At 35.2% G+C, this 27319-nt stretch overlaps 3 protein-coding genes across 3 annotated transcripts; all 3 read left to right on the plus strand.

Moving 5' to 3' along the window:
- Positions 1–769: 769 nt before the first annotated feature.
- On the plus strand, positions 770–8616 carry LOC132552644 (protein-glucosylgalactosylhydroxylysine glucosidase-like). Its single transcript, XM_060216832.1, has 11 exons — positions 770–969; positions 1716–1921; positions 2372–2576; positions 3346–3524; positions 4027–4247; positions 5115–5298; positions 5699–5908; positions 6289–6498; positions 6817–6917; positions 7512–7637; positions 8266–8616. Exons 1-11 carry the CDS (start codon positions 770–772, stop codon positions 8614–8616), a joined length of 2193 nt encoding a protein of 730 aa, XP_060072815.1.
- A 33-nt stretch (positions 8617–8649) lies between these two features.
- Positions 8650–19738, plus strand: LOC132552645 (protein-glucosylgalactosylhydroxylysine glucosidase-like). Its single transcript, XM_060216833.1, has 12 exons — positions 8650–8698; positions 10255–10408; positions 10734–10939; positions 12017–12227; positions 12520–12698; positions 13106–13326; positions 13824–14007; positions 17296–17505; positions 17911–18120; positions 18615–18715; positions 18997–19122; positions 19388–19738. Exons 1-12 carry the CDS (start codon positions 8650–8652, stop codon positions 19736–19738), a joined length of 2202 nt encoding a protein of 733 aa, XP_060072816.1.
- A 2292-nt stretch (positions 19739–22030) lies between these two features.
- LOC132552646 (uncharacterized) lies at positions 22031–27037 on the plus strand. The gene has a single exon (XM_060216834.1). It carries the CDS (start codon positions 22031–22033, stop codon positions 27035–27037), a length of 5007 nt encoding a protein of 1668 aa, XP_060072817.1.
- The last annotated feature ends 282 nt before the right edge of the window (positions 27038–27319 follow it).

Genomic DNA, 27319 nt, shown 5'->3' on the forward strand with positions numbered 1-27319 from the left:
TAAAATTCGGATATAAATTGTTAATAGACGGAACCTAGAGTAAATCCTCTAAAACTAAAGGATGGCTAATGTTCGGGATAAATATCATATGGTTATATAAAACATGCTAAATAAACCAGTCTGGATTATTTGGGACACAGAAAAAGAGTTGTTGCCGAAATAACTAGGCAAAAACCCATAACCGCCAATGAAAAGCTTGAAATCAGCAAACGACAAGTCCATGAAGGTGAAGGTGAACTACAGATAGTGCCGAGAAATGGTTTATCAGTAAGACAGTACATATCGTACTATGTCCCTAGTTTTACTTAACCCACACGAAACAACCGGAGGCACATTCACAAAATAAGTATCGGTTTTTCACGTGTCGTCATTACTGTCATCGGTAATATTGAACTTTTTGTGAATGCTATTTATATTCAAATCTTTGTTAATTTTATTTGATGCTGGTTTGACCAGTTACGTAAAAATTTGTAAAAGTTATTTCTAAAGTATATGTTGGAATATACGCTTTGAAATTTTGAAATACTTTTAACTTTGTCACGGTATTATCAGCACACAACCATAATTTGAAATGTATTTATGTTTATCAAAAGTGAACAATACAGGTCTTCTGCCATTCAGTGTAGGATATCTAGATTATATACGTAATCAAACGGGTTGGAACATAGAATGAAAGTTAGGAATATTTAGATATCTTTGCACATGTTTAGGAAATACTGACATATGAAAAAGGTAGATTTATTTTATTTCGTTTCATTAATTACAGGTCATGACGACGATAAACAATTGGAGCACTGTTATATTAACCATTACATTAGCAAGCTTGCTCAATGGTGCTTACGTCAGTGACAAAAGAGTTCCAAGGACTGTGAATCTAATACACGGCAATTCGAGAAAAATAACCAATGAAGTGGCCACACCTTATCCAGGGTTTCTCGACCCAGACGTTACGGTGTTGTCCAGTAGCACGTGAGTTTACTTCAATACAAGATCAAGACATTATATGACTTCAACAATCTAAGTTAAACGTCATTTCAAGAACTTAGATTATTTTGTTTATTTAGTTAATCAATATGTATTGTATTTATTAAGAACCTATAAAAATAATATCACTCAGGACACATTAGTGTTTCATTTATCTTTTGCACAATTAAGGACCAAGGAAAGTTAAAGAACGATTCACTTAGTACGTTTGGTCATTTTTTTATCTTTTTGATCAGATCCAAAATTGGGCATTCATATATAAGGACAAGGAAAAATCTTCATATAAAATTCCACAATTCCACTCAGTAATTCTCAAGCAATAGCGATAACAAAATCGTCAAAATCCAGAATGACCGATTTCAGTCATCTTGAATACACAAAGATGCTGCAAATGTGTAACATACAATGATGACGCCCATACAGTGTCAAGCAGGTTTAATGAGAAGTTATATTCAATTCTCATTTCCCATGCATTCAGTGTCATAGTTGATTTTGAACCCAGTACAGAAGTTTTAATAAACATATCAAACGTGTTTCTCATTTCAATGTAAACAATAAGAACACGTCTTATTTTACGTTTAAGGGGGGCATGCTTACGGAAACATTAATTCCAATTCTGATTTCTTAAGAGCTCTGAGGTTTTTGATGTTATTATCTTCAACATTACAATTTCATTTGAAGAATATGAATCGATGTACAAATGCATATATAAGAATTATCATGTTGCCTAGGCGACCGGATGCTAAAGCCATGCCTTCCATTGGTAACGGTCACGTTGCCACGGTCGTCCACAGCGACACCTTATATGTAGATGGATTATATAATGGTCAAAACAGCACGAGTCACAGAGCCAGGATACGGTCAACTGCTTCTATCAATATCACCGATTTCTCCTTCGATATAGATAGCCAGAAATTTTCACTCGACGTCGGCAGAGGTAACATCACTGAATGATATTGAAATTCGAGTGGTTATTTTACAAATTCTGCATAACCATAAGTCTTCCGATTAATTGCTCTCAAAAGTATTATATTTATGCAAGTCATATTAAAAAAAAAACAAACTCAGGCAGTGGAAAAACAACATGGTTGGGAATGAATCTTTTAGTTATTTAATCAATTAATTTATTGGATATATTTTGTCAAATGTTAAACATCATTAAGGTTAAATAATTCCCACATAACTGAATACAATAAATTGGAATTTTCAATTATAAGCATTTCAAATTATGTATATGTAATGCATATGCAAGTTATTCAGAAAGAAAAGAAAGGAAAGATAAGGACGCCCTTCAAAGGTGGAAGGAGGATAATAATAGCCGGTGTTAGAAGCTCATTTTTGTCCGCAATATACTTCTTGAAAATCATATACCATTTAATACTACCAGGTATGTATATAGAGGAATATACACAGAACGATTACGTCAAGGTAGAACTGAAGATGTACGCCCATCAGTGGATGACATGGTTGTTGGTCACAGAGATTTCAGTTATCAATAATGGCGGTCCACCTGTCGTTCTTAACCTGTCTCAGACGCTTGGACCGGTCAGTGATGATGTCAACGTCAATACTACACAAGAAAACGACTTCCGGTAGGTATAGTAGGTGGAAGAAGATATAAAAAGGAGAAATAATTTTGTTTCAGATGAATTTGTAAATAAGGCTACTGAGGACCAAGACAAGGAGTTATCAACAATTACTACTTGTTTTAATGGATGCCTTTCGTCTATCTGTGATAAAATGTTAATGAGTTTCTCAAATTCAAAGTACGACGAGAGTTGGACCAGGTGAGTAAGCATCTTCTGCTTCATCGACGACACCTGCCATGTAAATATTGGTCAATCGTAGTAAGTAATGTTTTAAATAAATACCATGTATACATCCATGCAAAAAAACAGTCAAACTAATGAGCATCAATTATGCCCAGCCTCATATTGGACAAAGAAACATAATATTTCTCCATGAGATCAAATAACCTGTAATCTGAGATTGGAACAGTACATTTAGTTTACTAGATGGGTATTACATTCTGTCCGGGTAATACAGCCTCGCAAGTGCATTAATACCAAAAAGGAGTTCCCCGCCAGCTATTTCCAAATAAACAGAGATATGTCCGGAGTTAACATTTGGCTCAGAGATTCGGCTTTTTCATTTTGAATGTCATTTGACACAATATAAGATAAATGAGGAGTTTATATGTCGATGTTTAAGGTTTAAATGCTTTTTCGACAAAATCTTTCAAATTATATAAATTGCAGAAAAAGTTCGAATATTGAAAAGATGGCTGCGTCCTCTAATGGCCGTTGCTTGCAGTATCACCATCCTGAATACATATACAATACACAATACACATGGTTGCAGCATAGACTTTTCAATGACGAAGGAGGGAGAGGTGGAAGGAGATGATACAGAGCACGTATTAGCCGTCTCATCTTTAGTCCCAGAGTCTATCACTGTAGGACCAAGTGAAGCCTCTCGCTATGTTTTCCTCACAGCTATTGGAGATGATCCCATGATAGTCATGGCTTATTTTGGAACTGGTACGTAAAATCATATTTTATTATTGATTTAATTTTTCTTACATCAATTTGTTTATGTTCATGTAATAATTCCTTTACAACAAATTTTACTCAGGTAAAACAGGAAAATAGATAAAATATGTCATTATTGTAATATCTACGCTATGCCAACCTGTTAATCTATTTGATATAAAATCTATCATTGATTTGTGTTATTGCAAGTGTATACAACTGTAGGTTGCTGTATACTATATATATATAGTGCATATTGTATGTGAGATGTATGAGAGCTATCTCCCTTTATTTGTTTTTCCTTGTTTTTCCTTGTTTTTCCTTGTTTTTTTCTGTGGTTATAAATTCACTTTCATTTCAAATTATATACTTTACATCATTACTCTTAAAATTTGGCTTCGTGTAGAGAATTGATATAGGCTTTGCTTGTTATTCAATCCACATTGACTGTACCACCTTTGTAAATAAAATTTGTTGAAATGAAATATCTACGACATTATCATTTCCACAGGTCTTAAAAGTTTTCTCAATGGAACACTAGAATCTTCTCATGTGAATCACTGGGAAAGCATGTGGCGTAAAGGAAGGATTGATGTGGGCGGTAACAGAGAACTAAGCAAACTCAACTACGGCTCTTTATACTATCTGCTCAGCGAGATCCCGCAGTATGAGACCTATGGACCTTTTTTTGGTATCTCCTCTGGAGGGCTGGGGCATGGCGGACAATACAATGTAATAAATTTTTATAATCATATTTTAATAATTGACAAATCTGAAAATCTTAGATATGTAATCTTAGGCATCTATTCAGTTACTTTGTCTTCAAATATAAACAATGCTTCCGGTGAGGTGTAGCTAAGATGTGAATATTCCGCAAATTACCTAAACTAGGTTTTGAAACTGAAACTAAACTAAAATTAGTATATAATTTAACAAAGAGATACAGAGACAAAGACGTAGTAGTTACCCCTATATTGGTAAGAAAACTCGTTTCTCATTAGTTTAGTATTTGCGGGATTATATCGGCGTTGATACTATACAATTTAACACTGTTCTATTCTTCTCATGCACATCACCGGGAGGTTTTTTGGTTTCTAGGAACGAGATAACATTTTCTCTTACGCTGGACAGGGATATCAACACGTTTTACCGGTGTGAGATTTCCTTATCTCACCCTAGGGTGAGACAAGCTACATGCGCTCTGTGCACGGTCTTAACAATTATTTGACGTCACTATCTTGACCCTGAAGTGGATAAACTTTTACTATGGCTAATAAGGTCACACACATACACTAGTTCGTCTGCTATCCCTCGGGAAGCCTCGTGTTTGACAACTTAATAATCCCCCTTGGGTTGAAATCCCCCTAAAATTCCCCTATCTTACCTCAAATGGGGTGAAATATTTGATTAATCTCACACAGGGTAGGAACAATTATGCTACTGGGGTAGAAATGTACCCCAACAACTTTCATTTTTTCTGCTTTCTTAAACCAAAATTTAACTCTTTGATTGAGATATCTTGTCAACAGTATATTTGATATTATATTATATTATATCGTATATTTGTCAATATTATATTTCTTCTTCAATGTTTTGAAGGATTACAAAGGCCACGTGTCATGGGATCAGGATACGTGGATGTTTCCTTCTCTCCTAGCTCTACATAGTGATAAAGCCAAGATAATCATGGAAACTCGTGTGAGGAAACATTCTGAAGCCAAAGCGCTCGCCAAAGCGGTGGGCTACAAAGGGGCTATGTATCCGTGGGAAATCGCTTATAGTGGTAAGAATAAGCATTGTTTTATCTCAGGAAGAATCTACACACTCTTAAACAACTTACTCATCGGTCAATGTGTACAGTACTAGACAGATATTTCATGCCTTCCTAAGCTTTGATTAAAATATTTGACCCGAGATGCAGTTGGCTGCTGCAAGGAAAATGCCGACAATCCATACATAGGAAGCACATTTGTTGGCCTTATCTACAATCTCGTCGTGAAAAATCTAGCATGTGGTCAACGAAACAATTATCTTTTTTAAATAAAGCTTTTATGATATAAAAGGTGAGATCATCGAGTACAAACAACCTTCACAGTCATTATGTTTTCCAATACGGAACGCATTTTTTCTGATACGACAAATACTTCCGAGAAGGCTAATTCAAAATTCAATTATTCCTGCAGGTGGCAACGTTTGTCCGACAACCGACTGCTTAAAGTACGAACATCACATTACTGGGGACATTGCACTGGCGTTACAACAATACGTCATGATGACGCGAGACACACACTTTATCGCGAATGAGGGTGCATCTGATGTCATCACAGATATTGCAACGTTTTGGATATCAAGAATGAGTCTCAATACGGAAACAAACCAGTATGAAATAAATGGTATCAATCAAATTTTCAAAAATCATTATCGGAGTTTCTATGAGCGTATGTTATTTTAAGAATTTGTCATTTTGAAATTGATTACAGGTTTTGTTAAGTGCACTTCCCTATCTGGATTTTGGCATTTATCTCGACCAATTTTAATTTTTCTCAATCGCCTTCCAGGTTTCAACAAATTGACTTTTAGCACCACTGAAAATCTAGAATGAAGAAACAGCTGTATGATACAGTTTTATTTGTATACAATTCATACAAATGTGGCAAAAAATTCATTTTTTTCTTAGCCGAATTCTTACAGCTATATAAACGCTTAAAATATACTATGTATTGTGTCGATATGCCCATAAACGTGTAACTGAACATTTTAAAATTTGCCGTAGAGGTGATGGGTCCTGACAAATCCCATTTTCCTGTCAACAACTCCGTCTACACTAACAGTGTGGCCAAGATAAGCCTCCTTTTGCCAAAGTACGCCCTCTCTCTGATCAACAAGACGGCGGATCCGACATTTGAGGAGACAGCCAAACAAACATACATACCATTTAATGATACAGGGAGATGGCATCCAGAGTTTGATGGCTATGAACTAGGTCTGTAGCTCAATGTTGTCTGAAGTGGCTAGATCAGAAACAGGAATAGTAATAGAGCAACTTTATCTTACATAATTATGTTAATTTCTTGCATAATTGTCTACTGATAACTTCATTACAAATAAAACGTTTCATTTTAATGCTCATTCGCAAAAGACATACATCTAAAATTTCATTTTTAATAATGATGCGTCAATCTCTAAATGACGTCTTTCTATATCATATTTTAAAACGAAAGTATGTATTTTTGAACTTATATAGATGCCTTTGAGTTTTTGCAACTGATTCTGTATAAAACGCTTGTACAATTATCTACAGACACAACAGTACAACAGGCAGACGCCATCCTCCTAGGATTTCCACTGATGGCTAATATTACTGACGAAACAAGGAGAAATGATCTGGAAATTTATGAAAAAGTTGGTATTTTTCTAGTAGAGGTATACGTGTAATGTGATAAGTTTATTCACTCTGATAGACCGGATAGTTTCTGTTTTTTTGCTCTTGGTTTTATTTACTTGTTGCTTTACTTTACTGATAATGTATCAGTTGGTGATTATTCAAGTTCCATTCTCTTCAGAGGTCGGGTGAAAATATATGTATAAATGTGTCGTGACGAGCTACCATTAAAACAATGCTTACTGGTTTAGCTGGTTGTGACTTTTTTTTATATAATGATATTCAAAGCAGTTGTCTAAGCAAGGTTATAACTAAAAAACCTTCACGCCCTTTGATACAAAGACCGGAACATATTATCTCAGGAAGCATCGCAGAAGTATTTCAAAAAACATATCTTCATCTCAACAATTCAAATATTTAGCACCCGGTCGATTTCATATTTATTAGATAAACTTATTTATTAGATAAACAAATTTTATGAAATCTTATTCTTATATTGTGCCATAAAACCGAGAAAATGATAGAAAGGGAATAAGGACCAAACGTCCCTCACATATTATAAACCTGATTGTTATCACTGTGTCAAATTTGCTACATATCTGTGTATATTTCAGGTTACACCAACAGCCCCCGCTATGACATGGGCAATGTTTGCAATCGGCTGGCTGGAAGTAAACAACAAACCTAAAGCAGAGGAACAATTCAACAAACAAATGAAGAACATTGTTCCACCATTTAACGTGAGTTTGTTCAGTCTCACTTAATAGTTGATATATTTTATGTAAGATTGAACATCTATTCCGTCATTCTGTTATGTTGAACATCAAAATAAAGACACCTCTCGGTGTATAATAGTCATGTTACCCAACTCATTCAATATAATTCTCACAGTATTAACAGTTTTATTTAAAGGCACATGAAAATATTGACTTTATACGTTATCCTTCAATTTGTATTATTTCGTGAAAATTAACCGAGGAACAGAATTACTTGTCCATCTACTTAATTGTGAGATCTACTTATCCTCTCGTTGTGCATTTAAAGTGCCTTTGTTAGGAATTACATATTTTCTATTAGCGTTATTGTACCGATATTGTGAACAAGCTTTACATAATTACAAAATGTTTACTGATGACAGAAAGAATTAAAAGTCAAATTGGAGATTAACGAAGAAACAGATTATATTAATCAGTATCTTTGTTAATAATAAACATATTTCGTGATTGTACAATTCTACAAGATGGTCAGAGTTTCTTGTTTTCAATGTAGTAATCTCCAAATACGAAATGAAAAGGTTGTCTGTCTTTGCGTTGAAAAATAGCATATTTCGCCGGTGAAAATGAAGATAATATAATAATTTTGTTTAAGATATGGTCCAACCCAGCAGACAGTAAGGGAGGCCGGAACTATCTGAGCGGTATTGGTGGATACTTACAATCTCTTCTTTATGGATATGGCGGCTTAAGAATATTCCAGGATCGACTTCAATTCAACCCCAACATACCACCAAGTTCTACTTCATTCAATCTCACTGGAATCGATTACCTCGGAGGGTCATTTGATTTCAGTTTCTTAAACAATTCGATGTTAATAACCCAGACGTCACCATCCATAGGTGAAATAAAGATTGTTATAACTTCTACTGGAGAAACAGAGACATTAAAGGTCGGGGCGGTAGTCCAGTATCCTAGGTCAAAAGCCTATTTGATGCTTGTATGATATCTAACTGTAAGAAGTTTTATTAAATAAAGTATGATAAAGATATATGTGTGCGACTACGTTGTATCCATTGACTCTATTGGTAATAGCATAACTTAAATTTGTTCATTTCAATGTCAAAATTATTATGTTCTAATCGATACGATAGTACTTAAGTGTTTGTTATGTATATATAAACAAGAGGCCCAAAAGGACCTGTATCCCTTACCTGGTTTAGTTCGCTGAAATATGTTCATCTGAAGTAAAGGCAAAACTGTAAAGATATATGTCTATTTCTCATATAAGGCACTAAGCCCCAAGGGGATCACCTGCAGAATCCTGACATTCCTCCATAAGAAGAGTGATTTAAGTAATTTTGTTTTCCGGGCCTCGCACTATTCGTCGTAGGCGCTGAAACCAATCATTCATGCAAAATTGAAACCCCTGCAACAAATGATGACTCCGACCAAATTTAGATAAAATTCCATTATTCCCTAACGAAGAGAAGGAATTTTAAGAATTTGTTAAATTTCCACTTTTGAGCATCGCCCCTAGACTTCATGAGGGTCAGATGCATTGATTATACAACAATGCGTCTACTTCCCCAATTATTTTGCTGACCGACTCATTTATGTGCAGAAGCAATTTGTTTGAAAAATTAACGGACGGACAGACGGATGACGAACGCTGAGGTATGTCACAAACTAACTTGGATCCTCGGTCCAGGTGGGCAAAAAACTCTATACCTCTAATGGAGCAAGAAGTGTTTTTCTCCAATTTATAAAGTAGCAGCCCAGCAGATGAAACATCGGTTCTCATTCAACATCAACATGATTGGCAGAGTTGTAGACAGAAAGATTCATCCACCCACATACATCTTTCTTACAGTACTGAATATGTCATTTTGCATTTTGAATAAATGATTTAATACTTCTATTGTAGTGTAGTTTTGTACACGAAAAATAAATGAAAATATTATTACAACATAACCACGGGCTTACTGGGTACTCATGTTTTCGCTCACAATATAACCCCTCGAGTGCCTCCATCAGGCTCCACAAGGGTATGTCACAATTGTTGTATAGTATATTTAATACATAAAAGAGCATGGTGGATATTTTTACAATTTCTCTAATAATTAAAAATTCCGTTATATTTTAATGTTGTTTTTTTTTCAATAAGATATATTCAAATGACCCACTTAATGTTCTTAAATCGTACAGGATGGTTTGGTAAACAAGTACAATGATCGCACTTCAAGGATGACATGCCTAGGGAGAGCTGGTGTAAAGTTTACATGCCTGAGAAGGGGTGGTGTAACACCACCAGTAACGTCCCATGGTCAATGTCAACACATAACATTATTAAGGAAAAAAGTGTAACAGAATACAGGAATCTCAAGTAAGTATAATTTTGTTTGTTTTGTTTTCGTGTAACAAGTTGAACGAGGAATATTTCATTGGTTTTAATTGGTACTAGAAAAATAACCTGCGTCGAATGACAAATCATAATTATTCAATCGATTACTACTAGTTTATTTCTCTGTTTAAAAAGGTACATATCGTAGTGGTCACATTATTATTTTACAGATAATGCGTGGTTTAAGCCAACGGGAGGCGTTAGTCTTATTGATACTGATATGCTGGTATACTGATATAGGGTCAGGCAGGGCGGCTTTCGAGAAAAAAGATGGTGATCATCATGATGACCTTGTGACACTATTTCACGGACCATTGACTAAGAAGATCAAGGATACCAGGAGGTCATACCCAGACTTCCTTAATCCTGATGTCACAGTTATATCTGTTGACAGGTAATGATAAGCAATTTTTTACCGAACATCCATTACATAAATCACGTGATCCTGTCAATAAAATTGTGATTTTGGGTGTCAAACTATAGAAAATGAAACTTTAGTGTCAACACAAAGATAGAATAAGTGATGATAAGATTGTACAAATGGACGAAAATATACAACGAGCCATCCAAACGCAAAGCCTTAAAACGAAGGATTTAAACATATTATACTATTTATGGAATGAAACTTTAATCATTCAAAATGGTTCCAAAAATGACCGATAATTTTATTAATGAATATTACATCTAATTTTTTAATCGACTGACTTTTTTTTACCTAGTTTGCCTGATGCTGCGTCCATGCCAACCATTGGTAATGGTTACATAGCAACACTTGTTCACAGTGACACCATGTATGTAGATGGTGTTTACAATGGCTACAATGGAACGAGTCATAGGGCCAGACTACGGTCGACGTCATCTATTAACATCACTGATTTCTCCTTCCCTGTTACATACCGGAAGTACTCACTGGACGTCGGAAGAGGTGTGGTCTTTTAGTTTCTTTTACACTTAAAATCTGATACACTGACGACATGTATCATATATATTTAGGATATATTTTAACAAAGAAATATATGTCTATATTTCTGTTACAAAAAACGCAAATGTTATATGTAATAGTTATGATGAAAACTTCTGTTATATTTCCTATCATAATTTTATGTATCTAATTTCAAGTTGACTTGTTACATTTTTTCTTAAAATATTATCTGAGCACGAAATTATTGCACAGTACAGTTTATGCTTCACTTAACTACGCTAGAAATGAAATCCAAGCTTGTTAAGTTTTAGTACTTTGAAAGAATCTTATTTTCTTTTTCGGAAAAAAGGTGCATTTGTTTGCCGGTTGTGTAAAGCAAATGAAAATGGCACCAAATCGATGAATTTCGAAAAAAAGTAAATAAATAAATAAAAATTACTTCCGGCTTTCAAGAATCAACGAAGAATTGTCAGTGACTATCTCTGGAACAGTTACTTGACAGTTAAAACGAGTGAGAGGACATATTAATACTCTATAAATTTTTGTTACTTGCACGAGATTCATGACATTACATGTTACATGCTAATTATTAATTGATAAGAACCTGAGGAATCTTCTAAACAGAGATATCTAAATATATGTATGGTGGGTGGTCGGGTGGGTGGTCGGGTGGGTGGTCGGGTGGCGCAGTGTTAACGCACTCGCCTTTCACCTAGCCGACCGGGGTTCGATTCCCGGAACGGACGTGAAAAGGTAAGGGGTCACCTGCCCGACCGCGTGGGTTTTCCCCGGGTACTCCGGTTTCCTCCCACAATAAGGCCCCTCGCGCACTTACATCCGGGCCAACAAGAGTGATTAGTATAAGTTTAAATAACTTGTTTCGCAATTGTTGTAAAACAAATAAAGTTTATATATATATATATATTTTTTTTTAAATATATGTATAAAATGCATTTTGCGTCAGATATTTCCTCTCAGAAGATAGACACAAGGCTTAATAAAATCTCATGTCAACCTCTTGAACTTTGAGATTTTACTTCAGTGTTTGTTCTATTGGTTTTGACATTTGTACATTGGCAGGTATGTACGTTGAAGAGTACACGTCTGATGACGTCAGAGTGGAAATGAACATGTACGCCCACCAATGGATGAATCGTTTACTAGTTACCGAGATATCTGTAGTCAATAACGGAAGTATACCTATACATCTTAACCTGTCACAGAACCTCGGCCTCTCCAGTGAAGATGTGTCATTCCAAACTGTTGACAAACAAATTCTAAACCAATTCCGGTACGATTGTTTTTGTTTTTGTCAACACTAACGGCAGTGTTTCTGTCTATGCTATCTCATTCCAGTATACTCATTTAAAATATTTGGCGTCAGTAAGGATCTAACCAATATCAATTTTCGGCGATTCCATTACGTTTGCATATTCATCAACAATTACATTTCTATCGATATCAGATATCTGTTTTGTTGGGTTGAGTAGGATCATGATTTTTTTAATTAACAGAAGCACGTTTTAAAGCATTAATTATATAAAACATCCTATTACAATCCATATGTTTTCTTCTCTAAAAAGAATGGATTACGGTGCAACAATTGAACCCGAGTATGCGATACAGGACAAGATAAGCCTCGTGGCTTTGTCCACCTTGGTGCCTGCTACTATCACTGTGGAAGCTGGAGGAAATGTCAGATATTTGTTTCAGACATGTGTAGAATCAAACTTAAAGAATACGATTGAGTCTTTCCAGGAGGGTAAGTCAGATTCTTCGAAAACAAAAATGATAGCATGGGTTTTGTTTTGTACCTATATCTAAAGTCATTGCGGGCAATTTCGAAATAAGCGCCTCCCCGATATCAATATCTTAGGCCACTCTCATCACTGACGAGCTCTAGAAGGAAGAAAAATCTGTAGGATGCAACTAAATTAATTATTTGGCGCTAATCTAATCTAAAATTTGTATTGATAGACTACATTCACCTTCGTATTTTGTACAGTCGTTCGACATTTTCATTCCCAATAGATTGTACAATGCCCTACATCAGCTTTCGGAAGAATGGCTTAATGTCATTTTTAGAATGTAGTATAGTACAGTTAATGGTATTACAATAAATAAATCTATCACATTTTTTTTTTAATTTAATCTTTTCTTCCCAATAAGGTATAAATTATTTTTTTAATGGAACAATGACTAGTTCACACGAGCAGCAATGGGAGGAGATATGGCGAAAAGGAAGGATAGATGTCGATTCTACTGTCAATTTCAGCAGAATCAATTACGCCGCGTTGTATTATCTTCTAAGTGAGATTCCTCGATCTGATAGTTATGGCCCTTTCTTCGGGATCTCACCAGGGGGATTAGCGCATGGTGCTTTGCATAAGGTATATGTGAAATCTACCTCAATTCTGTGTCATCTTTGGTTGAAAAATGCTCCAGAAGTCTATTTCTCTTGAAAGGAGTAACTTCAAATGAAATCATTCTTCATCTATGACAAAGATTTCACACAGCCAATATCTATATTTCATTATAGTTATTTTCATACAATATACTTAATTTTATACCCAATATACCCATTAACATATAATATTTTCTCAAATCTTCATGTAAAAACCCATTTTGAGAAAAATTATTTCGGAAAATGAAAGGTCAAGGCATCGCTTACGCGCCAGTCCAAAAGTAGTTTAAAACATTCCCTACTTATGGTTCTTTGATTTGTTTTAAAATTTTGCACACATTGAATGTAATATAAGGAAACGAAACGTCAAAATTATCTGTCTATGCCATTTCAAAGTAATATTGAAATATATATACTAGAAATGTATAGATGTAATTTCTCGATATCATGGAAACCTATATATAATGAAATATCTGTGTTTAGGATTATCAGGGGCATATCTTCTGGGACCAAGAAACTTGGATGTTCCCTCCTGTACTTGTCTTGCATAAAGACAGAGGAAAGAAAATAATAAAAACGCGAATTACAAAACATTCATCTGCTAAACAAATTGCAAAACTAAGAGGTTATGATGGAGCGATGTACCCGTGGGAAAGCGCATATACTGGTAAATATATTCCACTTATTAATGCTGGTAAATGTATTCCACTTATTTATGCTGGTAAATATATTTTACTTATTTATACTGGTAAATATATTTCACTTATTTTTACTGGTAAATATATTTTACTTATTTATACTGGTAAATATATTTCACTTATTTTTACTGGTAAATATATTCCACTTATTTATACTGGTAAATATATTCCACTTATTTATACTGGTAAATATATTCCACTTATTTATGCTGGTAAATGTATTCCACTTATTTTTACTGGTAAATATATTCCACTTATTTATACTGATAAATATTTTCCCCGGATTTATGCTGGTAAAGGTATTCCACTTCTTTATGCTGGTAAATCTATTCCACTTATTTATACTGGTAAATATATTTCACTTATTTTTACTGGTAAATATATTCCACTTATTTATACTGGTAAATATATTTTACTTATTTTTACTGGTAAATATATTCCACTTATTTTTACTGGTAAATATATTTCACTTATTTTTACTGGTAAATATATTTCACTTATTTTTACTGGTAAATATATTTCACTTATTTTTACTGGTAAATATATTCCACTTATTTATGCTGGTAAATATATTCCACTTATTTTTACTGGTAAATATATTCCACTTATTTATGCTGGTAAATGTATTCCACTTATTTTTACTGGTAAATATATTCCACTTATTTATACTGATAAATATTTTCCCCGGATTTATGCTGGTAAAGGTATTCCACTTCTTTATGCTGGTAAATCTATTCCACTTATTTATACTGGTAAATATATTTCACTTATTTTTACTGGTAAATATATTCCACTTATTTATACTGGTCAATATATTTTACTTATTTTTACTGGTAAATATATTCCACTTATTTTTACTGGTAAATATATTTGACTTATTTTTACTGGTAAATATATTCCACTTATTTTTACTGGTAAATATATTTCACTTATTTTTACTGGTAAATATATTCCACTTATTTATGCTGGTAAATATATTCCACTTATTTTTACTGGTAAATATATTCCACTTATTTATGCTGGTAAATGTATTCCACTTATTTTTACTGGTAAATATATTCCACTTATTTATACTGATAAATATTTTCCCCGGATTTATGCTGGTAAATGTATTCCACTTCTTTATGCTGGTAAATCTATTCCACTTATTTATAATGGTAAATATATTTCACTTATTTTTACTGGTAAATATATTCCACTTATTTATACTGGTAAATATATTTTACTTATTTTTACTGGTAAATATATTCCACTTATTTTTACTGGTAAATATATTCCACTTATTTTTACTGGTAAATATATTTCACTTATTTTTACTGGTAAATATATTTCACTTATTTTTACTGGTAAATATATTTCACTTATTTTTACTGGTAAATATATTCCACTTATTTATGCTGGTAAATATATTCCACTTATTTATGCTGGTAAATATATTCCACTTATTTATGCTGGTAAATGTATTCCACTTATTTTTACTGGTAAATATATTCCACTTATTTATACTGATAAATATTTTCCCCGGATTTATGCTGGTAAAGGTATTCCACTTCTTTATGCTGGTAAATCTATTCCACTTATTTATACTGGTAAATATATTTCACTTATTTTTACTGGTAAATATATTCCACTTATTTATACTGGTAAATATATTTTACTTATTTTTACTGGTAAATATATTCCACTTATTTTTACTGGTAAATATATTTCACTTATTTTTACTGGTAAATATATTTCACTTATTTTTACTGGTAAATATATTTTACTTATTTATACTGGTAAATATATTTCACTTATTTTTACTGGTAAATATATTCCACTTATTTTTACTGGTAAATATATTTCACTTATTTTTACTGGTAAATATATTTCACTTATTTTTACTGGTAAATATATTTTACTTATTTATACTGGTAAATATATTTCACTTATTTTTACTGGTAAATATATTCCACTTATTTTTACTGGTAAATATATTTCACTTATTTTTACTGGTAAATATATTTCACTTATTTTTACTGGTAAATATATTTCACTTATTTATACTGGTAAATATATTTCACTTATTTTTACTGGTAAATATATTTCACTTATTTATACTGGTAAATATATTTCACTTATTTTTACTGGTAAATATATTTCACTTATTTTTACTGGTAAATATATTCCACTTATTTTTACTGGTAAATATATTTTACTTATTTTTACTGGTAAATATATTTTACTTATTTTTACTGGTAAATATATTTTACTTATTTTTACTGGTAAATATATTTCACTTATTTTTACTGGTAAATATATTCCACTTATTTTTACTGGTAAATATATTTCACTTATTTTTACTGGTAAATATATTTCACTTATTTTTACTGGTAAATATATTTCACTTATTTTTACTGGTAAATATATTTCACTTATTTTTACTGGTAAATATATTTTACTTATTTTTACTGGTAAATATATTTCACTTATTTTTACTGGTAAATATATTCCACTTATTTTTACTGGTAAATATATTTCACTTATTTTTACTGGTAAATATATTTCACTTATTTTTACTGGTAAATATATTTTACTTATTTTTACTGGTAAATATATTTCACTTATTTTTACTGGTAAATATATTTTACTTATTTTTACTGGTAAATATATTTCACTTATTTTTACTGGTAAATATATTCCACTTATTTATACTGGTAAATTTATTCCACTTATTTATACTGGTAAATATATTTCACTTATTTTTACTGGTAAATATATTTCACTTATTTTTACTGGTAAATATATTTCACTTATTTTTACTGGTAAATATATTTCACTTATTTTTACTGGTAAATATATTCCACTATTTTTACTGGTAAATATATTTTACTTATTTTTACTGGTAAATATATTTTACTTATTTTTACTGGTAAATATATTTTACTTATTTTTACTGGTAAATATATTTCACTTATTTTTACTGGTAAATATATTCCACTTATTTTTACTGGTAAATATATTTCACTTATTTTTACTGGTAAATATATTTCACTTATTTTTACTGGTAAATATATTTCACTTATTTTTACTGGTAAATATATTTCACTTATTTTTACTGGTAAATATATTTCACTTATTTATACTGGTAAATATATTCCACTTATTTTTACTGGTAAATATATTCCACTTATTTATACAATCATCACCAAAGCATAAACCTTCTTTTTAAAATTTCTGGACAGACAGCTACAAACATTTAAAATAACTTTTTACAGGCCTAGAGGTTTGTCCACTGGCACAATATTCTGATTACGAACAACACATCACTGGCGACATTGCACTGGCGTTCCAACAGTACATCATGATGACACGAGACACACATTTCCTCAAGAGTGAGGGTGCAGCTGACGTCATTACAGATATAGCCTCGTTCTGGATGTCGCGGATGACTTATAATTCGGACGAGGATCGTTATGAAATATATGGTAATTTTATATAATGACTATTATCTTCAGTAACTTTTTCTTTTTGATCCATTTTTGTTGTTTTTTCATTTCGTATAATTTTGATTGGTGGACTCAATACTCCTGCTTGTATCATTTTGAAGCAACAATATATCATATTGATACAACTCTTTCTAACAATCAACATTGGATTTTAGCAGTATAATTATTAATTATTTAACTGTACTGTATCGCAATCAAAATTTGTATCATATGCCTTTCAACACGAATTTTGATATCATATGAAGAACACACATTGATATGTGTGCTCTTAGTATGATACTCAAAACATAAAATATACAAAATATAAAAAAATAGATAAATGGATAATCAGCTAAACAATACTTAAGCAGCTGTGTTGTTGAAACTATGTTTTTATTACAACAGATGTAATGCCCCCAGACGAGTACCACTACCCTGTCAACAACTCTGTCTATACTAATACTGTAGCTAAAATAAGTCTCCTTCTGCCAAAATACGCCCTACCCATGATAAACAGGACACCAAACCCACAGTTTGAGATGGTTGCCAACAAAACCTTCGTACCTTTTAATGATACTGGTGACTGGCACCCAGAATATGATGGATATACACAAGGTAAGGCATTCAACAACTGATACAATATCATAGTTCTGTTACAAAACAGTTTCTATCACGACATTCCTGAAAGGGAACGCTACCCAAAACAATATATTTGCTACTGGATTTTAAAGTCTGGATCCGGAACCCAACTGAATCGTGGTATCTTTAAGGAATGGGTTGGAATTTACATGCCTTCTTCCCTGCGTTTTCTATCAATTCTGTTCAAAAACGCATAAAGTTTACTTCAGTTATTACAGAAAATAGAAAGGAAGGAAGCAAAGGCTTCACAGATAGCTATGCGACGAGAGACTTCCTCCTCAGAAACCCACACAAAACAGAACGAAATAACAGCAGAACAAGCAATATTACTGATGAGGCGCTATTCACAGTCATAAAATTAGTTTCATATCAAAATTAGATATAATTGGTTAAAATCTATATCCAACATGTAATATTCCCTGATGAAATTGATTGTTGAAAAATGTTTTTTCTTCCTATTTTCTGTGTAGATGAAATTGTCAAACAAGCGGATGTTGTTCTTTTGGGATTTCCTTTGTTGACCGATATGTCAGAAGAAATTCGGAAAAACGACTTAGAGATTTACGCAAAGGTAAAATTGTTATATACTGCTAATAATAAAGTGTGTGTGTTTGAATAATCAATCATTTATATCATTTCCAAGATGCTAGATATTATATAATTGATTTTAGTTGAAATTTAGTCTTACATATAATAGCAATATCTGCATGTCCGCTGTTTCATCGTAAGGACGTGCATTAATCAATTTATAACTACAAAATATCTTTAAAATATTGAAATATTCCATTATATATCTATCCTGGGTCCGATATTTTATTTTAATTATATGCGACGCTATTGTTTTTGTGTCAGGTCACACCAGGGGGACCAGCAATGACCTGGGGAATGTTCGCGATAGGTTGGCTGGAACTGAATGATACGGATAAGGCAGAAAATCTCTTCAAGAAGCAATTCGGCAACGTCGTTCCTCCTTTCAATGTATTGTTTTAGTTAAACTTCTATCACTTATCTTTTTATTAACGGTACAGAGATTTTTTTATCAAACCTTCGTTATCATAGTGTTTGAAACATTATTTTATATTGGTCATCGATCGGTACACTTCAAAAGGCATAATGTATTGGTATTTTTTCTATCTTTATTTCCGTTATGTAAAGCAGATTCGATGTGAAATATTACTAATGAAGAGGAAAACATTCTCGTGTGTCATCTTTACTTATTCACAAAGCAATTGCTTTTTTTTAGATCTGGTCTGAGGTGGAGGATGGTGGAGGTGCCAGGAACTTCCTCACTGGCATTGGCGGGTACCTACAATCCCTCATTTTTGGTTATGGTGGGTTCAGAATATTTGAGGACAGGCTTCAGTTTGACCCTAAGTTGCCACCGGACACTTCTGCATTCAATTTAACAGGTGTTGATTACCTTGATGGGTCGTTCGACTTTTGTTTCACCAAAACTGATATGTCTGTTACTCAAACAAAAGACGCCATGGGTGTAGTGAGCGTGACGTTGACCTTTACAGGTCAGACTCAGACGCTTAATATCGGGACGAAGGTTCAATACCCCAGGGGTAAAGCCTACTTGTCAGTTATCTGATAGAACATTCCGATCGACCAGTAGTGTTTATAATTTATTATCTTTCGCAAAACTCAAATGAGTAAATGCGTGTTATTTAATTTAAGATAAAAAAGAGAATAAAATATTAATAAGGTTGGTATTGTAAAATGCACAAATGCATCCGTTCACAAAGACTAGTTTGTATATTAAGAAATGATGAATAAACATATTGTTCAAGGATTTCCAACATTTTAAAGATATTTTGTTATTTTTGCTTAATATTCGATATTTTAAGGCCTGTTCCTTATACATCTTCATTTTTGTGCAAGATATCGGCAACTGACAGACAAATTAACAACACCGAGATTGCAGATTGATGAAAATTATGGAAAAGTTTAACGGTCGTCAGAGTGAAATCATTGAGAAATGTTTTATTTCTTTGTGTGATATTAAGTCTGTTGTGTTTGATGATCATTAGTATGGCTTCTGGTTCCGTTGATGTTTACCTTGTTCTCATTTGGGAACGTGACATTGACAAAGATTTACATGGCAGGTGTCGTCGATAAAGCGGAAAACGCTTACCCTTTCTGAACACTGAGTCATATTCTCCTTGTACTTTTTTGAGTCTCCGTGTAAATATTTCTTTTGTTCTAATTTCACCATAGGTTTCATGTTCGATGTTGATTTGGCAAGACTGATAACAGAAAGGCATGGGAAATGCTATTCCAAATATAAGCTAATGCGCTGGAAATTTCAGCCGACTTCACTTGCTGTTTTTACTCGTTTTATCTCGTTGCATGACAATACATCAATGTTCTGTCGATTAAAAAAGTCAGTCACAATGCATGCAACAAGAGAGTTAGTGTTTAGGAGTAGAGTAACGTGTACAATATGACGTGGAGGTTTGCAGGATGTCGTCGTTTTATCTTGCGTCGATTATGTAGTGAAACGCTAGTTTTATATTGTCCGTCTGCTCTGGTAGTCAGGTCAGGGTTCAGAGTTCATTCTTTGTACATCGTGGAAAAATGCATCATGGGATATGTTTACGTGAAAGTCCAAAGGAAACAGACTTACGGATTTAGCAAGGCTTAGGTGACCCATGAGGTAACTTTAATACGGTTTAAACGTTTGAAATTTGATTAATTTTGTTGAAATATGTTTGTTTTGTGGCTCTAAAGGCAAAATATGTGCTAAGGACAGGTTAATTTCTGTATTTTTCAGTTTTTTACCGCAGGTTGGGGCGCAAGCTAGGTGCAACCAAGAACCCCTACACTGTGTTTGTGATGATTGTGAACTATGGCTATAGGAACTAGGAACTTTGTATATGTAATAAAGGAAAGCATTAAAGGCGTTTAGTTTGTGTTTCTTTGGACTCACTCGACATCACAGTAAAAAACTCATGGCTGAAAACCCGGGAAAAAGAACCATCAAAATGACGGAAAAGGCACATCAGGCATTTGAGGACACAGTCGGCAAGTATAAACATAGACTGTTAAATTTATACAGAAATTTAGATTGTCTCATAACTGATATTGAGTATGAAAATATGAACTTGGATGAATTAAAATCCTTGGCATCAGACATTACCCAATCATATGAATCCTATGAACAAGTTTCAACCAAATTCAGTAAATATTTGGAAGAAAGTAGAACGGAACAAGGCCAGGAAGAATTATTATCTCATATGACAGCTGTGGAAACATTAAAATCCCAGTGTGACACGGTTTTGGACCAAATTCAATCATTTATTGACAAAATAAAACCAGTTCAAACTGTATCTGTGGTCGATAACATTTCACAGGGGTTTGTAGTCGAGGAAAATCCTCGGCATAGTGTAAGTGAATATAAAAACGGCGTTTCGGATATTATGTCAATAAAGTCGAAAACAAGTAAAACCTCAGTGCGTTCTAGCATAACTAACATCTCCAGGGTCAGTTCAGTATATATGAAACAACGAGCGAAATTGGAAGCGGCCAAAGTGAGGCTAAAATTTGTTGAGAAAGAGGCCGAATTGCAAAAATCCCTTCAGCTGTTAAAATCACAAAGAGAACTGGACGAGGCAGCAGCCGAGCTTAAGGCTATGGATGACGTTATTGACACTGGTAGCCCTATCAGACATTGTTCACAAGCACCGTCGGATGATGAGGAGTTACACAGGAAGTCTAGGACAGTTGAATTTGTGCAAAGTCAAGCCGAAAATTTGAACACCGGTTATGAAACATTCGACCCCTATTCACATAAAGTACCGTTAAACGTTGAGAATTCACCCCAGGTCAGTGTGTAACTGGACTGAATGATTTGACCAAATTTATGCTAAAGAAAGACTTGCTTATGGGTAGACTCACTCAGTTTACTGATAAACCCGAGGAGTATCGTGTCTGGAAAATGTCATTCCTAAATGTTGTAAAGGAACTTGATGTAAGCCCTCAAGAACAATTAGACTTATTATCGAAATGGTTGGGGCCAGAATCTCGAAAACAGGCTGTAAGTCTACGTGCTGCAAACATACACGACCCACCCCAAGCCTTGTGTAAAATCTGGACTAGGCTCAGTGAGAAGTACGGCGCGCCCGAGCAAATTGAGTTATCTTTGAGGGAAAGGCTAAACAAATTCCCGAAATTAACGAACCGAGATGGTCAGAAATTGTTTGATCTTTCGAACATATTGGCGGAAATTCAGGCAGTAAAGGAAAACACGGCGTTCAGCTCGATAATGGCGTACTACGATTCGTCCAGCGGTATAAACCCAATTGTTTGCAAGTTACCCGTGTTCATACAAAACAAATGGACTGACTATGCGTGCAGATATCAAACCGAGCACAATGTTACATATCCGAAATTCAGTGTTTTCGAGAGGTTCATACAGGAAATGAGCTCGCGAATGAACAACCCGAGTTTCAATTACACCGATGGTACTGCGGTACCTAGCGTCAGCAAAGAACAACGTCGTACTGCGTCTACCGGAAGTAGGAATGCATACGTCTTTTCAAAGAAAACGGAAGTTAATGTGCCTACAGCATTTTTGTGCCCACTTCATGACAGTGCGAGAGAAGTGAAGCATTTGTTATCAGATTGCCACCTGTTTCTATCGAAATCCAAGGACGAAAAGAGGGAAATTCTCTTAAAACACGGCGTGTGCTTTAAGTGTTGTAAGGACAAACATTTGGCCAAGGACTGTACAGAAAAAGTAATCTGTACTGTGTGTAAAGGTTCATCGCATTGCACTATGTTTCATGATGACAAATATCAGCCCCGTCAGTCTCACGGCGAGGAAAGGACAAGTATCAGGGGAGACAATCGTAAGATAAATTCCAAGTGTACACAGTTGTGCGGTGAAACCGGTCCCTTCGTGGGGAAATCGTGTGCAAAAACGGTGTTAGTAAATATCTACAAGGACGGACAACTTAATAATGTGTTGCGTGCTTATGCCATTATAGATGAGCAGAGCAATCGGACATTGGCCAAAAGTGAGTTCTTCGATTATTTTGGAGATCATTCTACGGAAACCGGATACGTACTTTCATCATGTGCCGGTGAAATTCAGGTAACCGGGAGGCAAGGCAGCGGATACGTAATGGAATCATTGGACAAGGAATACTCATTAAAATTACCGTTGATTACAGAATGCAATCATATTCCGAATGTGAAACAGGAAATACCTACACCGGAAGTTGCACGACACTATAGTCACATGCAGGACATTGCTCATCTTATCCCAGAGTATGAAAACGATACGCCCATATTGCTTCTCGTTGGCAGAGATCTCATTTCGGCGCATCATGTGTTGGAACAGCGAACTGGACATGAACGTGAACCATATGCACAGAAATTAAAATTCGGTTGGGTAGTTGTAGGAGAATCGTGCCTAGGTCTCGTTCACAAACCTACGGTCATAACTGTGAGCAAAACGGTCGTTTTACCGGATGGCAGACCTACTCTCATGGATCCGTGTCCGAATTACTTCAAGGCTCAGTTTGAAAAATCCGATAAGTTGCCAATTGGAATGGACATATTTCAAAGAACAAAATTCGATGATATTCCTGGTTACTCGCAACAGGATAAGGAATTCATGCGTGTCATGGAAGGGGAGTTTATTAAGGACGAGTACGGTAATTGGAGTGCACCGTTACCGCTAAAAAAGGAACGACCTACTTTGTCAAACAATATGGATCAGGCAAGGCATCGCGCAGAAAATCTACGAAAGTCGTTACTGAAAAATCCTACTAAGCGCGAACAGTTTTGTGCGTTTATGCAAAACATTTTTGACAAGGAGCATGCAGAGGTAGCTCCCGAGTTACAAGATGGCGAGGAAGCATGGTATCTACCGATATTCGGGGTTTATCATCCCCAAAAACCCAACAAAATCCGAGTCGTTTTCGATTCGGCGGCAAAGTTTAATGGACATTCACTTAACGACATTCTCATGACAGGTCCGGATCTCATAAACAATTTGGTTGGTGTGTTAATGAAATTCAGGAAGGAACGAATTGCGATTATGGCCGATGTTGAACAGATGTTCTTCAACTTCTATGTGCACAAGCGTGACAGAAACTTTCTACGTTTCTTATGGTTTCAAGATAATGATCCCACACAACCGCTAAGGGAATTTCGTATGTGCGTGCATGTGTTTGGCAACTCGTCTTCTCCGTGTATTGCCACACTTGGATTAAGGAAATCTGCTTGCGACCATATCGATTCTTCCGCGTGCGACGAGGTGTGTTGTTTCGTCAAAGAGAGCTTCTACGTTGACGATGGGTTGACCTCTGTATCTGACGAAGGTCATGCAGTGCAGTTGTTGAGAGACACTCAAGCTCGATTACGGCAAAACGGAAACATTCACTTGCACAAGTTCTCGTCGAACAGTGTTGATGTTTTAAAGCAGTTTCCAAAAGAGGATACCAGCGAAATTTGCGATATGGACTTCGATGATATCGTTCATAGGAGTCTCGGACTACGTTGGAAAGTCGGTTGTGATACGTTCACGTTTAGTGTTTCTGATGAGGTGAAACCGTTCACCAAACGAGGCGTACTTTCTACAATACATAGTGTATTCGACCCCCTCGGCTTTGTGGCACCAGTTATTCTCGGAGGCAGACTATTAATGCGAAATGTGTTATCGTCAAAGGATCTTGACTGGGATGACCCTTTACCTCCGGACTTGAACTCTGATTGGAAAAAATGGAGGTCTTCGCTTAAAGATCTGGAACAGTTAGAAATTTCGAGATGTTACTCCAATTCGTCATTGGAAAAGGCAATTCGTCGTGAACTACACGTATTCTCAGACGCGTCAAAGGATGCCATAGGCGCAGTAGCATACATGAAAATTTATGACGTACAGGAAAATGCTTCTGTTGGATACGTTCTTGGCAAATCGAAAGTAGCGCCTTCCCACGGACATACCATTCCAAGACTAGAACTATGCGCGGCTGTTCTTGCTACTGAACTCGGTTTATTTATATCCGAACACGTCGATGTTGTGTTTGACGCCACCTACTACTATACCGACAGTCAGGTAGTACTAGGGTATATATTTAACGACACGCGCCGTTTCTTCGTTTATGTTGCTAATCGGATTGACAAGATTCTGAAGTTATCTTCCAAACAGCAGTGGAGTTTCGTTTCTAGTGAATGTAACCCTGCCGATAGTGCGACTAGGCCAATGCGTGCGAAAGACGTTGGAAAGTCAGTGTGGTTGAACGGACCCGTTGACGTCATGAGTGATTTGCAAAGTTCGTATAGAGACCAAGTATTTCCGTTGATCGGTAACGACGACGGTGAAATAACGTTCGTCAACGAAACAAATGTCATGAAAACTCACGTTCGGAAGGACTTCGCTCTCGATTCTGACCGTTTCGCGAGATTTTCGTCATGGACTAGGTTGGTTAGTGCAATAACCTTACTGAAACAAGTCGCGCATCGTCATCACAACGGAACAGACAATCCAGACGTGTTGCGTTTTGCTAACGATTCAAAGAACCTCATACTGAAGGTTGTTCAACAAGAGTTTTATTCGATGGAAATCGACTGTTTGCAGAAAGGACTGCCGTTAAACAGGAACAATTCTTTGTTGAAATTGTCGCCGTTTCTAGACGACGAGGGGCTCCTGAGGATTGGTGGTAGGATTCAGAATAGTGACATTGACTTACCTGGAAAGGATCCGATCATTGTCCCAGCAAAACATCACGTGGCTACTCTAATCGTGAGACATTATCACGAGAAATCGGAACACCAAGGCCGACATATTACGGAGGGTAAAATACGTTCTTCTGGTTATTGGCTAGTGGGAGGAAAGCGATTAATTTCCTCTATTTTACATCACTGTGTCGTGTGCAGGAAACTCCGAGGAAAGTTTGTGGAACAAAAAATGTGTACTTTACCGCAGGATCGTTTGACACCATGTCCGCCTTTCACTTACATTGGATTGGATGCGTTTGGACCATGGAATGTGCGCGCGAGAAAAACTAGGGGAGGACAAGCTAACGCAAAACGTTGGGCTATAATATTCTGTTGCATGGTATCGAGAGGGATACATATTGAGGTCGTAGAGGAGATGAGCACATCTTCCTTCATTAACGCACTGCGGAGATTCATCGCGCTCAGAGGACCGGTAAAGCACATTAGGTCGGACAAAGGATCTAACTTCGTAGGAGCCGTTAAGGAACTTAACTTGAATGTTATTGACGTCGAGGACAAAGCCGTGAAAGACTTTCTTTCAGAGGAAAGCATCACATGGACTTTTAATCCTCCATATGCCTCCCATATGGGCGGATCTTGGGAACGGCTTATTGGTACCGTTAGAAGGATTCTGGACAACATGTTGCGTAATACTGACACTAAACACCTCACGCATGAAGTGCTTACGACTTTTCTAGCCGAAGCGTGTGCTATAGTGAACCAGCGACCACTGGTACCCGTATCTGACGACCCTGAAAACCCAGTGGTATTGTCGCCAAGTACTCTCATTACGCAAAAGACTGACGTTCCAAATGTAGATCTAACCTTGGTAGACTTCTCAGTGAAAGACATGTTTCGATCCCAATGGCGATGTGTTCAGGTATTGGCCCAGAAATTTTGGAACGCGTGGAGAAGAGACTATCTACAATCGCAACAAACGCGACAAAAGTGGAATCACGAACGTTCAAACTTGAAACAAGGTGACATTGTTTTGCTGAAGGATCATGACTCTCATCGTAATGACTGGCCAATGGGAATTGTTGAATGTGTTTTTCCTAGTCACGATGGTCTTGTTCGTAAAGTCAGAGTTAAGACAATTCGTAATGGACGATCGGTTTCGTATATCCGTCCTATTACTCAGTTAGTACTATTGATGGCAGAGTGAATTATTGTGTTGAACATTGACAGCGACAAGTGAATTTTATTGCTTAGAAACTTTAGTTTATTGTTATTCAGATAAGTTTTGATATTATATATTTTCATCGGGTTATAAATAATATGAATGTTTACAGGGTTTAAATGTAGTAGTGATTTAGCAATCAGGCGAGGAATGTAGTGAAACGCTAGTTTTATATTGTCCGTCTGCTCTGGTAGTCAGGTCAGGGTTCAGAGTTCATTCTTTGTACATCGTGGAAAAATGCATCATGGGATATGTTTACGTGAAAGT

The sequence above is a fragment of the Ylistrum balloti genome, unplaced genomic scaffold, assembly GCF_031769215.1.
Source record: "Ylistrum balloti isolate Yb309-2 unplaced genomic scaffold, AGI_CSIRO_Ybal_v1 Utg370264, whole genome shotgun sequence".
In the NCBI taxonomy this organism is placed as follows: domain Eukaryota; kingdom Metazoa; phylum Mollusca; class Bivalvia; order Pectinida; family Pectinidae; genus Ylistrum; species Ylistrum balloti.